The sequence below is a fragment of the Chlamydotis macqueenii genome, chromosome 12 (genome assembly GCF_036417535.1).
Source record: "Chlamydotis macqueenii isolate bChlMac1 chromosome 12, bChlMac1.mat, whole genome shotgun sequence".
NCBI lineage: Eukaryota > Metazoa > Chordata > Aves > Otidiformes > Otididae > Chlamydotis > Chlamydotis macqueenii.
In genome coordinates this window covers 20,964,757-20,981,336 of record NC_141567.1, presented here as the reverse complement: position 1 = coordinate 20,981,336, position 16,580 = coordinate 20,964,757, and the positions used below count along the sequence as shown (strand labels likewise).

The window sequence follows — 16,580 nt, the reverse complement described above, 5'->3', positions numbered from 1 at the left end:
ATCTTGGACTAGATGGGTTGAATTCCAGCTTTCATAAGCAGGAGCAAGCACAGTGAATGGAGAGCGCCCTTTGGCCTTTTGTGATATTATTTTATCCCTGTGGTGTCTGAGGAAAAATACAAGTGAGCCATTACCTTGTTTTTCCTTTCTTAATATTGAAATAAATAAAAATCAATCAGACAAGGCATTCTTTAGGTGACAAAGATCATAGCTCCATAGCTTTGGTTTTGAAGTGTTGGAAATTCAGGATCAATGGGCGTTTAGCATTTTCTTCGCGTCTTGATGTGCCCTTCTAAGACTGTCATGAGGGGAATCATGTTTCTGTTTATTGTTCAGATGTTCAACTTTGAAAAAGGTGGAGGTTTGGGGTGGGGTGTTTTTGTTTTAGTTGGGGTGGGGTGGTTTTTTTCAGACTCTCCTAAGAAAGGAATGAAAAAAGACAGTTTCTGGAATTTGAGGATAAGCATAAGGAAAATGAACATTTAGGAATGTTCTGCTGAACAGTTCTGAATGTCAATGAAATCGACTTTGTAGATTTTACACCTTGGATATACCTTTAAATTAGAAGGCACCTAGAAAAATTTGACTGTGAAGTTTGTGAGTCTGTGCTAGATTTCAAACCTTTATTTCTTGTCATGTACTTATAATGCAGTGTGAAAAGGGCTTGCGGAGGGAGGAAAAAAAAAAAATCCATCAAAACTGAAACTGACTGACTAACCCTAGTGTTAGTGCTTTCCTGTCCTATTAGGGTGGTTTGGGGAGATGGTCACTTCCTCCCGACGGACTACACTGTCAGAAGAATTAAATCCTTCCTGAGAAGGAACTTTGAAGTTATCTCAACTCTGAATGCATCCGCTCCATCTACTTTATGAACAAGAGCTACCTTGGCATAGATTGGCTTCCTGTTGGACATGGCCCTTTCAAAATCAGAAAATCTGGGCTCTAAGCCATGTAAAGAAAAACATGTTAAAAGCAATTTCTTCTTGTAGCAGTTACTTGTGCGAGTTCAAATCTGCTGCAAGATCAAATTAGTTGCAACTGCTTCTATTTTTAAAAACTTGCTGGAAAATATGGAGGATAAAAAGCTTGAGAACAACAAGCTGAGGAGGAAAAGGTGCAAAAAAAGTCCTCAAACTGAGCTTAAGGAGGACATTAAAAATGTATTTAAGATAATGAGTCTTTATTTAGACTGTGTTCTGCCAAGTGTTTGTATGTTAATGAGGAGAGAAATTCCAGGGGAATCCTCTTAGTCCTTTCATACAAGCTTGACTACAGACACTGAGGCATGTGCTGGAGTACACGGATCTACCAGCAGACCTGCTTTAGTATTGCTCTGGGGTCTGCAGGGTCTTCAGTGTTGTCCATCTCTTGGTATTTCGTACTGGTGTGTACACCAGTGTGCCTGCAGTTTTCCTGGATATAGAATTTCCGTAACAATTGCTGTTTGCGTAGTCTGTCAAAGCATTAAATAGCTCTGCTAGTTTTCTCTAGTCCAGAGGAGGTTCACAGATATCTCTTGAACAGTCTTTCTAAAACTCAAATTCTAAGCATGCTCTTCATAACTTACAAGTAATGAGATGTGTATGGTTTTTTACTTCTAGAGGATTCAAGACTGACTATGGATAACTTGCAAAAGAATCCAGAGAATTGATCTTACAGATCTCCAGATACAGATAAATACTCATACCCTTATTGACTTGGAAAGTGTATAACCAGCTGATACTGACTTAGGTACTAAGTGAAATATAAGAGATGATATGTCCTGGCTTTGAGGAGGAGCTCAGAAGGAGGAAGGAGCAGAAGAGGTGTCTGCACCCTAAGTTGGAGTGTATTTAGGGAGGAAGTATCATATATACTCTTTACTTATCTTTTCTTGCTTCTGGCAGTAACAGGCTGTTGAGCTAGATGAGCTTTTGGTGTGACCCATCCTGAAAAATGGCATCTACAGCCAAGTACTGGCAAGCCTGCCGAATGGAAATCTGGAATACAGGGCAAAAACCAACCCTACTCTGAGTGTGCTTAGGAAGACACCTCTTGGCTCCTACTGTCTTCTCATGCTAAAGAATTTGAAATGTGCTAAAACACGTTTGGAAAGAGCCTGCATATTCATATTTTTTTAAACTTAATCCTTTTTTTTTTTTTTTTACTCTGAAGTGATAGTCACAGTTGCTGGCAGTAGTGTCGCTGACTCTGCGTTTTGTGACTGAAGGTTATTTAAAAACGCTTCTGTTAGGCATACTTTAAAAGAAAGAGATGGGAGGAAGTGAGGCAGAGGGGACCCTGACACAGCACAGATGTGAAACAATAGTGTCACAGAGCACACAGTGAACAGCACTTCTGTCTCTTGGGCAGGGCAGCTGTCAGTTTGTAACAAATTTCCACCACCTAGAACCAGCGACAGCATCAAGTTGTTTCCTGTGTCATCTTGCAACGTGAGATATTTGGTGCTTACTGGACAGTTTAAGCAAAATGAAGAAAAACTCTACTCTCCTGCTGTTCTGATTTTTCCTTTTTGTTCTGTCACAATTGTGTTTGTCAGCTTTTTCCCTTTTCAACTTTATCTTATGCAGAGTAGAAGTGACCTTTTGCAGGCATTTTAGTTGTAGGGTGTGTTTGCCTACATGTGTAGTAGTACTCCAGCCTAGAAGCATATTGCTTCAGATATTTGCCTGACTATTTTGTGCTGTGCTCTCTGTGTCTGTATTTTAGTTACTGTTCTTGAGCTGTTTTTTCCGTATTTATGCTCTTTTTTTTTTATACATACGCAGGCATAAAAGCAGCATAAAATTACAGCGGTTTTGGACTATGTGGAGAGGAAATGTAAAATGACCTTTGTCCTCATGTACTAACTGCAGGATTTTTGGCCTTATTTTAAAGCTAAACAAAGATACTACTATTTTGGAATAATGCTAATAATTGTTAGGAGGTGCTTGGAAACAGGTAGAGAGGGCTCATGGGGAAATCCACTGTAATATCTCATTAACTAGTGCTCCTTACCTGAAAATCTTCAGACGAGGAGAGGAGTTAATTGTAGCTTACACTACTACAGGACTTTTTTTTGTTTATGAAACACTTAGTACGTGCTTAAACAGCTGAATGTATGTGTCTGTTTTTAATGAGCCAGGAACTATTTTCAAGGGAATGAAGAGTCCAGTTGTTTTTTAATCTAGTGCTGGAAGTAAAATACATAAGCTTTTAGCTTATACACTTAATTTTATGTACGAATGAAAATATCTTGGAAACCTGAATAAAAAACTTTTATCGCTGAAGTTTGGGAGCAAAGTAGAATAATTAATACTTACTTTTCATTTTGTGAGGTGTAATGGCTTTAGCATCACTTTAATCAACTCCGGAAGCTCCCTAAAAGAGGTTTATCTGAATAAAAAAGGCAAAAATAAGGTTTCTTAAAAATTAGGCCCTTGTACTCGTTTTACCAGTGATTTATAACAAGATGGTTGTTTACAATGCAAGGGTGCCTGTGTCTCCCAGGCTGTTATGATTATTACACTGTTTTTCTGCATTCTGTTGGGTTTTTTAGCTGCCTTCAGGCACAGTTTTAAAACTGGCAGAAGAAAGTACTGAAAAGTCTTAGTATGTCCTGGCAGAATAGCTAAGCTTTTGTTTCTGATGTTTCAGACTTCACACTGCTTCAGGAAAGCACATTCTGCTTGTATTTAGATGTTTATTTTTTTATTTCTCATGCACCTTGGATGAGTAGATTTGCTGGGGTCTGTTTGATTTTGTGTGTGTGTGTGTTGTGTGTGGTGGTTTGTTGTGTTTGTGTTTGTGTGTTTTTGGTTTGGTTTTTTTTTTTTTCTGGGATCTGTTGAAAGTCATACTTCCAACTCTTGAAGTATTAGTTCTGATCAAAATAAACAGTCTTTGCTCTATATAAGGGATTTTTTTGGATGTGTGTGTACTTCATGAAAAGTGATAGTCATTATTGCCTCGTAGCACCATCTAGCTGTTGGTAGTGAAAAACTTTTCTTTTTTCCCCCCAGTACAGACATCTCCTTTATGAGAGGAGATGGACTTGCACCTGACAAGCCGTTGTTATCTTTGAGGAAGTTTTGGGTTTTTTGTTTTGGTTTTTTTTTTTTTCCCTCTCCTTGGCAATTAAGTATGATATTACATTAAAAGGTGTGATTTGTTTGTGTCTGTCCGCTTTCAAATACTATTTATATCCTTGCTTATTTGCCAGCTCTCAGGAATTGAGTAGCCACATCTAGAGAAGACCTTTATTCACATGAAGTTAGGGACAAAATGCATGGATTTAGAAATGTTAAAATTACTAATAATAGTCTAAGAAGAAAACCTTGTTAAACAATGATTGGTAATTCCTTACCCACCAAACCTGAACTTTGTGAATAAATTGATTTATTCTTTAGTCTTGGTAGACTAAGATTGTAGAAACGATTCTGTATGTCGAGTGGAATCTTTTTTCTAATACAGTCTTCGAAGCAGAGAAGATGAGAGAGTAACTAAACCAGGAGCTGTCTCTACGCCTGTAAAGAATGCAGATGATATTTCTAAAACCATGGAAGAGGTGGCAGTCGAAAGAACTGAAAAACAAACTCCACCACTCCCAGGTAAAGATGCTAAAATATATTAATTATGTGTGCTGTTGAGAATGGATGACCAGAAAGACTTTATGCCATTGCGTGTTTGTGGAATGACTTCTGAAGTTTTAAAACAGACCAAGTTCTAATTAATTTTATTTCTGAATACAGACACTCTTTGTAGCCATAACCCAATCTGTATTTTAGAGTTTCAGTCCTGAAAACATAAGCTATGAGCTCTGCCCATTATATAGGGGTCAAACTTCAGTGTTTAGAGTTTGTCCTGATTTCTCAAGCAAGGTTAAAATCTGTCATTGCTCTTCTGAGAGACAAGCAAGACTGGTTCTTATGGGTTACTGTAGCAGACTGTATTTAACCAAGGATGTAATTAAGCCTGTTTAGAACTGCTGCTCCCAAGTCACGACTCAAAACTCTGAAATGCTTTGTTACTGTAGCACTTAAAAGCTACAGTCATGGACCAGGAAGACATTTTAACAAGCACAGTGTAACTAATAAAACCAGAGCAAAATCTCCTTCCTTTTTTTTTCAGAAGGGAAGGATAAGCTAAATGGCAGCAGATAAAAGCCAGTTAGTGGTTTAAAAAAAAAAAGTATATATGGTGACAGGACACTGTTCTGGGCAGGCTGACTTACAAGATTTTTGTTTACAGAAGGAGATGCTTCAGTGAAATTGTAAGTGGAGAAGAAGCTGTGGAGGTGGGTTAGAGGGAGCTGTTCTTGAAAGACTGGGTAGAAAGAGAAAAAGCACGTTAAAGCTTGAAAATATTTGAAGGCTTAAGCGATGAGCAGTGACACTACTGCATGTGGTACTCAGTAGTTCAGTGAAGAACTGGAAGAGTTATGATGTTGATGGACTCTGAAAGATCTTGAAAATGAGAACAGTAGGTTTTCTGGTGCTGCAGCCGTTGTTAAAAAGACTGTCATGCAAGGTGACCTTTTACAGTGATATTATGAAAAGATGCAAATGAAGTAAGCTTATATCTGTCAAGATAAAAAAAGGATGTGGTGGTGAGGTGAGAAAGATGAAATCTGTATTTCTATAAGATATTGAAGATTAATTATTGGCATAACACAAAGCCTACCAGGATAAGGAGACCCTTGAGGTGATTCTTAATCCAATATCACATAATAATAGTTGGTTTGAGGGACTGGCAAGCAAGTAATAAGTACTGTGGGGATTTTGTTGGTTAGTAGGGAAAAAATGTTCTGTTCTTGGGTGAATGGGAAGAGGTACATGGAAATACTTAGTTTGGATTGGAGGAGGTGTAGGCCCGTATAGAAAGATAATATTTAAATTTGTGTCTGTGGATAAAATTAACTTGCCATAATATATAGTCTGAGATGAAGAAGTGCAATAAAGGGCATAATCCTTTAAGAGCCTCACAGAAAACTCTAGGGAAATGAGGATCTTTCGAAGGGTGACCTGTTAGTGGTCATCACTGAGAGGAGACTGCAGAGGCAGTGTCCTCCCAGTGCCTGTAGGCGATCTGTGCAGCAGAGCCATAGTAAGTGCTGATCTTTAGGAACCACCAACTGGGCCAAAGTAAGTGTTGAAATCTACCGATCTCAAGGCATAGTTCGAGTGTTTGTGGTATTTTCATTTCAAAAATTGAGTTCCTGAGGGAAGAGAGCCAATGGAAAATGAATAAGTTATGTTAGATGAAGGTGAGAAACAGCAGAGTTGGAAGTGAGCTTGTGAGCATGAAGCCTTCTAATTCTTGCAGTTTTACAATGTTCAGAGTACTTAATGAAGTAGAAGGGAAGCTTTCGGGTTTTTACTGAAGTAAAAACTAGACCAGTAATCATGTTGCTTCAAATGGCATGGTGTATTCTGTTGTTGCAAGTTTCTGATATTGCACTTGTAGCTTTAAGAAGGGTAGAGGAAGGCTACTGAAGAAGTTGTTACGCGCTTGATAAAGTTGAACTTACTTTCTGATCTTTAAATGACCAAAAGGACATTTGAAATCTTTCGATATTTTATTAGAACCAAAGCCAGTGTATGCACAAGGAGGTCAGCCAGATGTGGATTTACCAGTCAGTCCATCTGATGGTCCTTTACCCAATTCAACCCATGAAGATGGAATGCTTCGGTAATGTAACTCTCTGAATCTGCCTGGGCCTTGGGAAACCAAGCTTTTATCCAAGGTGGTGAATAACCGGTGTAAATACTTTGATGTAGAGTCCAATATGCTGTCCTGACACTTTTCTTTAGAAATACTGGGATCAAGACTTCAGGTTCATTCCTTGGTCTTATATTACACGATGTGACAACACCATTTTAAAGTCCGATAATTTTCTGTGCCAATGAGCAGTTACAGTGATCGACTGGTGAAAAGAATTTGGGGTGTTTAGTGCTCTCTGGGCTCTGCCAGCCCTCCTGCCCCTGTCCCCATCTCCAGGGAGAGGAGAGATACTGTAGCGTATTCTTCTCCTTTTGTGATAACTGGAGAGCAATGAATAATGGTCACTGCAGAAATGCGCAAAGTCATGATGTGAAAATGAGTCTACTTGAGCTGGGATCTCCTTTGTGGACGCTGGTGTCCGTAAGAATAGATTCTGGTTTGGTTTCGTCTCAAGTTCATCTTCATCTCTTTAGAGCCAAAGTAGATCTGTATCCCAGCACAGTTCTTTAAAGGAGGAACATGTTTGGAAGAGTGTCAAAGTGCCTCACTTACATCCCTGTATGAGCATAAGACAAACAAACTTGTTTAGACAAGTAAATACAGGTGGGTTTTTTGAGGTGCTGCTAATGAGTGTGTTCTAATGCTGATGTTGATAAGCAGTTAATAGTATGCATAGCGTGTAATCTAATTGAAATGATAGGCAAATTAATTCATTGTGTATGTTCAGTCTCAAATTTAGCAGGTTAGTTTATGCTACTACAGCTCTAAGTGTAATATTTTCTGAATCTCTAGGCCAAGCATGAAACTGGTAAAATTCCGAAAAGGAGATAGTGTGGGCTTGCGGCTAGCAGGTGGCAATGATGTTGGCATATTTGTGGCTGGTGTTCTGGAAGACAGCCCTGCAGCGAAAGAAGGATTGGAGGAAGGGGACCAGATTCTCAGGGTATGTCAAAACCAATAACAGTACACTGTTTTTTTGTACCAAAGTAGGTTATCTTTCTGTAGTATTGAATATTTCCTTTGTAGTTCATGTGCTTTGGGGTTTTTTTTAATACTTATTAGATTACTTAATAGCAGCAAAATCTGTTACTGTTCGGTTGCTGGGAAGGTTAGCGAGTTTCACATGCAATTTCTTAGTCTAATTCAGTTGATAATGTTGGTTTTTTTAACTACTAGATCACTAAATTGTCAGAGGGCTCTGTATATTACTGATGTTTGTAGGTGCTCTAACACGGATGTAAAGCATATAAAATGAACAGCTGCCTATTAATCTGGAAGCTTTGTTATTGTCAAGAAGTAAAGTGAGACTACGTAGAGGTACAAAAGACATCTTGAGATACATGCACTTGATGTGTATGTATGAAAATGAATTTTAGAAAAAAATCTTAGCAAAGAATTTGTTTTAATTTCCCATTGTATAGTTAAATCTCTGTTATAATGTCATATGCTAAATCAAACTAATTGGTTCATTGGTACCAGGTAAACAATGTAGACTTCACAAATATCATCAGAGAAGAAGCTGTCCTTTTTTTGCTGGATCTTCCTAAAGGTGAAGAAGTAACGATCTTGGCACAGAAGAAAAAAGACGGTAAATATTTGTGTGTTGGGAGCAATGTAGTAGACTGTTAGTAGAACAACATGTAAGTAATATAGTGAGTGATGGCTGACTTGTGGCTTATGGGAAATTGGCACCTTATGAAGACTGTTAAGTTCTTCTGGCTTTGCGATAGGTTGCCACTACAAATGGACTAGAGAATGATATTGTAACAGTACACCCACCCCCCCCCCCACACAAACAAAAGCTTGCACTAGCACCAAATTTCTGATCACGAAAGTTGAGTTTTTGTTGGTAGAGTTTGCTGTTATTATACTGCTTAAAATAGAGCAGCTCTGAGACATTAAGTCTTGTTGAAGTAACATTTTAAATACAAAATAAGGAGAATGAAGGTGAGGTACTGCTTTGATAATTTTTGTGAGCATTAGGACATCACTTGAACTTACGTAACACTTTATATTTTGAGGTTTCTCTTTCTTTTTTCAGTTTATCGTCGCATTGTTGAGTCTGATGTAGGAGATTCTTTCTATATTAGAACTCATTTTGAATATGAAAAAGAATCTCCTTATGGACTGAGTTTCAACAAAGGTGAAGTCTTCCGGGTGGTGGACACTCTGTACAATGGCAAACTGGGTTCATGGCTGGCAATTCGAATCGGCAAGAATCATAAGGAAGTTGAAAGAGGTATCATACCGAACAAAAACAGGTACGAACTTGAAATACTTAAAGTTTCAAAACTGTAGTTTTAAATTCTGCATCTGTGTAGTGAATTATTGGACTTGTCTGCAGGATGCCAGTTTATAGAACTGGTTCAGTCAGAAGAAGTGACAAAGTGCTAAAACAAACTGAAGTTAAATATCTGATCTATGGATTTGCTTTTGTGTCTTCTACAGTCCACAAAAAAAAAAAAAAATCGTAAAACTTCCTTTTCAATACAAGAGACAAGGCTGTATAAAGCTTCAGAAATGTGGTATCAGTCTCAGTAGTTCAATCGTGTACTTTCTAATACAGAAATAATGAAAACTTGATTCTGTAAGTGGTAGTGGTTTTTGGAAGTAAAAGCTTGCTAGTCAAGCATTGCTTCAGAAGCTGACTTGATAACTGATTGGGATTTGTTGTCATCTTAGAGCTGAGCAGCTAGCTAGCGTACAGTACACGCTTCCAAAGACAGCAGGAGGAGATCGAGCAGATTTTTGGAGATTCCGAGGTTTGCGTAGCTCAAAAAGAAATCTCCGAAAAAGCAGAGAAGATCTTTCAGCCCAACCTGTTCAGACGAAGTTTCCTGCCTATGAAAGAGTTGTTCTGCGGGAAGGTATGGCTTTATTCTTACTGTTGCAAGTTCACAGGTTTGTGTGGTTTGCTTTGTATTAGCCCGTGTATTTAAGAGTTTTTTGCATTTTTTTTTTTTTAAGCAGTCGGTATATTTTAGCTTTTTTTCATTCCATTCCAGCTGGGTTTCTCAGACCGGTAACCATTTTTGGTCCAATAGCTGATGTTGCACGGGAGAAACTTGCCAGGGAAGAACCAGATATCTTCCAAATAGCAAGTAAGTGTGGGATCAGGTTTTTCTGCAGTTACGAAAGTCAGATTTCTTTTCGTAGATTATTTCTACATTATTCTTTTAGCTGTTAACATGTTTAACAAAGAAGTTGACAGTGTGATGTTACAGACTAAATGTAAGCTCTTTCACTGGTCACTGATGATTCCCTGAAGGTAAAAGTAATATTAGTTCTGTTTATAGCCTTCTCAAATTTCATTTTGGTTCAGGACCTTATCTTATTTTCTAAGTGCTTTTGTAAAGTGATTTTAACGGCCAGATGGGTGGGTAGATTTTCATGTATTATTTTGAAGCAGGAGCACTGTCTTCAATTTGAATTGATAATTTGAGCTATAGAATCACAGAAATGGTTTGTTTTATCTTAATGAGGGAACATAGAATGTTGTAAACTTACAACAGATTTTTACTGTGTCTTCTTCACCAGAAAGCGAGCCAAGAGATGCTGGTACTGACCAACGTAGTTCTGGCATTATTCGTCTTCACACTATAAAGCAGATAATTGATAGAGTAAGTCTTCTATTGTCACTGTACTTTCAACACGAAAGGAGTAAAACTGGTATCATCAAGTAAAGTGTTGGGTGATATAAATGTAGAAGAATTGCTAATGAATGTGTCAGCTTGAAATGTAACTTTCTCATCTTTCTATTGGTTAATTTAAAAAAAAAATGCCACCTCTTTCCTTATCCATATTAATAACTGCAACCTAGGCTTTGGTCCAGAGTGGTGTTTTCTCTCCATTAATGCTGTTTTAAGATATTTCCTCTCTCACTTGAAGCTGTGATGTGACATTACAGCTAGGAATTGTTAGTTTATTTATGGAGTTATTAGTCCTCCCCTACTCCAATTTACAAATTAATAACTTGACATCATTTTTTGGGGCAAGGACTGGGGAAAAGGGTCCTTCAGTCTCACTTCCTTAACATTCTTGAAGCTTCTGACATTAGCTCATCATATGAACCATATGAGGCTCTGCTCCTCACCTTTTTTATTTCCTTACTTGAAAACAGACTGCAGGCCTTTCAGCTGCCCAAGTAGAGGTGGGGGTACTGTGTGCTTGAGAAATATTGCACTGGATGAAAGCTGGCCAAGTTCGTGGGGGTTTTGGGGTTTTTTTGTGGTGTGATGGGTTTTCTTGTTTGGTGGTTTGGGGTTTTTTTTGCGGGTTTTTGTTTTTTTGTTTGTTTTTTTGAAAGGAAGATGGAGGTGTGTGATGAGACTGGATCTTGTGTTTCAATCTTTCCTTTTCTCCTATTAGCAGAATACTTATAGGAAACTGCTTATTTTTAGTTAGTGCCCACCTATTTTGACGATTTTAATTTTTTAAAAATAAATAGTTACAGCGAGTTAAATATTAAAAAGCTCATAGTTACGCAGTCAGTCCTACAGCTCAAAATGTGTATGCCTGTGTAGCCCAGTACTGCAGTTGGTTTTGTTTCTATTCATCTATTATTCAAATAGGAAAAGAATTTAAAGCAATACTTTGAAACAATGAACTCTGTAAAGGTAATATAAAATAAATTTGTGGAGGATTTTTTTTTTTTTTAAAAAAAAAAAAAGTCTGGTAGATAAGTAATTAACTTTCTTGCTTCTGTCTTTTTTATCACAACAGGACAAACATGCTTTATTAGATGTCACTCCTAATGCAGTGGACCGTCTGAATTATGCCCAGTGGTATCCTATTGTAGTCTTCCTAAATCCTGACTCTAAGCAGGGTGTAAAGACTATGAGGATGAGGCTGTGCCCAGAGTCCCGAAAAAGTGCCAGGAAGTTGTATGAAAGAGCTCACAAGCTACGCAAAAATAATCACCATCTCTTTACAAGTAAGTAATTAAAAATGCTAATACAGTACGTCTGAGAAAGGGGGAAGTGGGGTGAGAGTAACTTCTTCCTCCAGACTTTTCTGCCAATGGACCAAGTCAAGCAGTTATTGGCTTTTTCAGGCTCCCCCGTTCGATACCCAGTAGTCCATTGATGCGTACATCCTTTGCAGGTGACTGCACAAACATAAAGCCATCTGAAACGTGGGAGTTATATTTCTAATAGATTTAGTGGCTTTGCAGGATCATCAACCAAAATCAAACATTTGAATGAATAGAAAGATGATGTAACTTTATTTTTTTGAGTCTGGTTAAACTTGAAGCCTCACTTTCTTCTAAGCTACTGTTAATTAACACAGTAAATCCTATGAGATAAAATGACTCAAACCCTATCAGGCTTTAAGGTTGCTTTTGAATATTAATATTTACATTACTATATGAATCTTATAGTTTTAACCTGCCAGTTTATATTGCTTTTATTACTGGTGGTACAGATCCTTCTCCCAGTTCTGCAGAAATCCTAAGTCAAACTAACCTGCTGTACTTCTAGCTACCATTAACTTGAATTCAATGAATGAAGGATGGTATGGAGCTCTCAAGGAAGCAATTCAGCAACAACAGAATCAACTAGTGTGGGTTTCAGAAGGAAAGGTAAGAAATATGTTAGGGGAGAAATGTCAAAACTGTGTTTATTAGAGGTTTGGTTTTTTTTTTTGTTCTTTCATTCTTACTGGTATTACAGATATGGGCAAATATATGTTGAATGAAACTTGTTTTCATTTTTTTTCCTCCTCATTTTAAGCATTATTTGAAGATTTAAAGCAGTAATTGCCTCATGGCTGTGTGAACTGCTCAGATGCCTTAGTGCAGTTATTCTGTTCATGACGCACACTGTCCTTGTGCGTGTAGCAGTGCAGTAAGTGAGAACGTCTGCCCGTTGCCACTGGTAACTGGAGGAGGTATTTATTGCTTTGAAGACTTTGCAGGATTGGATACTCTTTCATGAAAACTTCTGGGTGTTTTGCTGCATTGGTACGAGGGGCTGGGATTGCCTGATGATGAATTATATTTTGATAATATCAAAGCGGGTGGCATATTGGTGTTGTGTCTGACCTTTCTGAGAACGGTATTCTCTGCGTTGAGAACACAGATAAAAAATAACAAGCTAGTGTTCTGTGTTCCCCATGAAAACTCCAGTTGCCTTCTCAAGCTGCATGTCGCACTATGCGCATCAGATCCATCCTCTTGAAGAGCTAACGTCAAGCGAAGTGCCAACTACAAATAAGCAAATAATCAGTCAGCTATTGCTACGTGTTCATTAATATTTGGATCGTCGTATTTCTGTTCAGATTGAGCTCCTCTCTATATCTATATACCTCTTTATATCTACCTTCAAGTTAGCGATTCCAGTATCATAATATCACTTTGAAGTGCAGCTTTGTATCTTTCCAGACACTTTGATTTCCGTGGACACTGCGCACTATCCCTTCCTTTACACTGACAATCACTTGATCCTTTAGTAAAACGATTCAGAGAGCTAGACTGCAGAAAGGGCTCTTAGGTGTAAGCTTAATGTCTTCAACAACTGAAACTTGTTTTCTCCTTCCCTGTGATAGCAGCAATATGAGAATTCAACAATTCTGACTGAATTTGGAATATAACTAACTTTTTAAACTACCAGACTTTCTGTTGTGGTTCAGAATAAGATAGATGCATTCCATTTGTTCAGTTCTGACTTAATCCAAAAAAAAAAAAAAAAAACCAACCAAAAAAAACCCCTTAGCTTTACTTTGCAAGAACAAGGACATTCTTTAAAATATATTTATCAAGTACTCTAATTTTGTTTGACACAGGCAGATGGTGCTACAAGTGATGACCTTGATTTACACGATGACCGCCTTTCTTACCTCTCAGCTCCTGGTAGTGAATACTCTATGTACAGCACAGACAGCAGACACACGTCTGACTATGAAGACACAGATACAGAAGGAGGTGCTTATACTGACCAAGAACTGGATGAAACCCTGAATGATGAGGTTGGGACTCCTCCTGAATCTGCTATTACACGTTCTTCTGAACCTGTTAGAGAGGATTCTTCTGGAATGCATCATGAAACTCAAACTTACCCTACTTATGCATCTCAAGCTCAGCCACAGCCAAATCTCAGAATAGATTCTTCAGGATTTAAAACAGCAACTTCTCAGCTGGTAAGAAAGTGATTTTATACACTGACCACTCTACATTTACTTCAGGTTGCAAGTTGAACAAGGTGTCTGTGTTTGTAGTCCGCTTACCAGCATTGCGAGTGCATACAAGAATCTGTCAACAGCAGCAGTAATACGTTCTAATGAACTGGAGAATCAGCTTGCCCTGCCTGTTTCAGTGACTCATTCTGACAGGGAGGGATTGGAGTACCATTCTAGTTTGATTAAATGTTTTGGTTTTTTAATCTTCAGCTTTATGAATTTCTAGAAGGGCTAGTGCATGATACTGTCAATACATTTCATTCTACATCTAGCAGCGTTGATCAAAGCGTTATTTAAATTATTTTAATATAAGTCAAAAAGTCATACAGTGATTCAATAGCGGTACATTTAAAATATTTTACACACTTCACAGAAAGCAGAAGCCTCACCTGCAGTCCCTTACCTTTCCCCGTCGCCTGAATCAAACCCTGCAACCTCATCAACCTCTGCAGTAAATGCTAATGTAAACCTGACTAATGTCAGACTGGAGGAGCCTACCGCTGCTCCTTACAACTCTTACCAACCACAAGCGGGCCCCTTAAGAACATCAAGTACTGAGGGAGCTCATATAGTCCTAAGAGATCAAGAGCCATCATCCTTATCGCCGCATATAGATCCAGCAAAGGTACCTGTGCCGCATTGTTGCGCTGATTTCCTGCTGTACATCAAGCTAGCACATGATCTTTTTGTTTTGCCCTTATTTGGAGAATTCCTTCTCATTTTTTTTTTTTCTGTAAGAGATCATGTAGGTTACAAAACTACAGTGCATCTGAATTGCTAAGCATCATCTAATGTTTTGTGTGCATGGCTTCAAACTATATACTTATCACTTCTCAAAAAGATGACTTTTTTTAAAAAAGACTGCATTCTGTATTTTGATTTTACTTTACGTGTGACCTTTTTTAGCTTGTCAGTGTTCTGCTGTTTAATGAGGCTTTGAGAAAAATCTGTTATTTCCCTAAAATGACACTAGATCTTTCTATACATTAAATCGTGGAAAATCCTTTATCATTAAGATGAATCCAGTTCATTTATATACTTCCCAGCAATGCTAGAGCTACCTTAATTATTTAAATTTACTTACTTCTACTCTTCCCATCCCCTGCAAAAAAAATGTGCCCCTCCTTGCTAACACCGAACTCCAAAGGTGAGAGACTGTTACCTTTTGTCTTTCCCTTTAATCTGCTTATGTGTTTTTGCTTGAAAATAGAAATGGAAGGGATCTCTTGAATCACCAAGTTCAATTTCCTGTGATTGCAAGCAACAGCATCAAATTATTCTGCTTTTAATCAAATTTAAAGCAAATATTTAAAACTTAGGTTTGTTTAAAATACTACGTTTCAAATGCAACTGCAGTTACTTTTCATGTTAACTGAAAAGTATGCTTCTCTTTAACAGGTATACCGAAAAGATCCGTATGTTAATGAAGAAGCATCAAGACAAAGCTATGTCTTAAAACAGCCGGCAGTGAATCACCCAGTACAGAGGCAGGAAAGAGACCCAAATCTGATCTATGAATCCCAGGCTCAATATGCAGAAAAACAACCGAGCAGAGACTATGAACAGTCAACATATAGGTATGATTCTACAAACTATGTAGATCAATTTTCTCGTGGTTATGACCCTCGCCTACACTATGATGACCGTGTACCTCCCTATGAGGAGCACTGGGCGTATTATGATGAAAAACAGCCCTACAACCAAACAAGAACAGGTTATGAAAACCAGCCTCCTAGGGATCTTGATTCCAGACAAAACATAGAAGAGAGCACAGAACGCAGCTATTATCCAGCACAACCTCGTTTTGAGGAACCCCCTCCAATGAGCTACGATGGCAGACCACGCTATGAGCATGCACCCAAAAACTTCAGCTTACCACAAGTGCGATATGAAGATCAACATACTGTTGGGTATGACACGCATGGCAGATACAAACAAGAAGCTCAGCCATACCAGTCAGCCATATCTCGATCTCCTGAGCCGAAGCAGTACTTCGATCCACACGTAAGGGGCTATGAGCAAGGTCCTCCTCAAGCTTATAATGCTAAAGCTGGACAATACGAGCCTTCTCATAGCACTTCAGGTGTTTCTCTTCCTCCCCCCGCTTCATCACAAACCAAAACAGAAGTTTTGCCTTCTAACAGTAAACCACTGCCTACACCGCCATCTCTAGCAGAGGAAGAGGAAGATCCAGCCATGAAACCACAGTCTGTGCGAAGTAGGGTTAAGATATTTGAAAGACGAAGATCGCCGTCTTTGGAAAAACTGAAGGACCCAAGTGATACATCAACTGTCAAGGTAAGTCGTTGAAGTTTTTTACTTCCTGCTTTTTGCTAATGAGACTACATTGCAAGAAGTAAAATAAAAGGAAGCTTTACTGCCTGTGGAATAGCCTCTGAGCAACCCAACTGCAGTATGTTTTAAAAGCAGAACCTGAAAACTTTAGTGAAAACATTGCTGATAACTCCTCAAATGAGTCTTTCACTAATATTTATTTCTGTTTTAGCTTTGAGGGGAAGGGAGGGGCAGTCTCTTTTCTTACTCAAAGCGCTGTATCTTTGTAAGTGTTAAAATCTAAGAGAATATGCTGTGCTTTTCTTTACAGCCTCCAGAACTAGCACCTAAGCCTACACTCACAGCTGTGAGTGGTCCAAAACCAACTCCTCAGAGCCAGTATGAACACGACAAAACAACTTACAGGT

The 16,580-nt window shown here is 38.4% G+C and overlaps 1 protein-coding gene across 7 annotated transcripts in view; it reads left to right on the top strand.

Moving 5' to 3' along the window:
* TJP1 (tight junction protein 1) overlaps positions 1–16,580 on the top strand; it is a 164,858-nt gene that overhangs the window by 131,653 nt on the left and 16,625 nt on the right. For 5 of the 7 annotated variants that reach the window (XM_086756838.1, XM_086756837.1, XM_086756836.1 and 2 more), the window contains 14 exons: positions 4,453–4,589; positions 6,564–6,669; positions 7,495–7,645; positions 8,182–8,290; positions 8,744–8,963; positions 9,385–9,569; positions 9,708–9,803; positions 10,240–10,322; positions 11,425–11,635; positions 12,183–12,283; positions 13,486–13,839; positions 14,252–14,503; positions 15,277–16,176; positions 16,484–16,578. In XM_086756838.1, the coding sequence (XP_086612964.1) occupies positions 4,453–4,589; positions 6,564–6,669; positions 7,495–7,645; positions 8,182–8,290; positions 8,744–8,963; positions 9,385–9,569; positions 9,708–9,803; positions 10,240–10,322; positions 11,425–11,635; positions 12,183–12,283; positions 13,486–13,839; positions 14,252–14,503; positions 15,277–16,176; positions 16,484–16,578 (3,000 nt within the window). The remainder of the gene's footprint in view (positions 1–4,452; positions 4,590–6,563; positions 6,670–7,494; positions 7,646–8,181; positions 8,291–8,743; positions 8,964–9,384; positions 9,570–9,707; positions 9,804–10,239; positions 10,323–11,424; positions 11,636–12,182; positions 12,284–13,485; positions 13,840–14,251; positions 14,504–15,276; positions 16,177–16,483; positions 16,579–16,580) is intronic. The other 2 variants (XM_086756843.1, XM_086756841.1) reach the window with 1 other exon arrangement.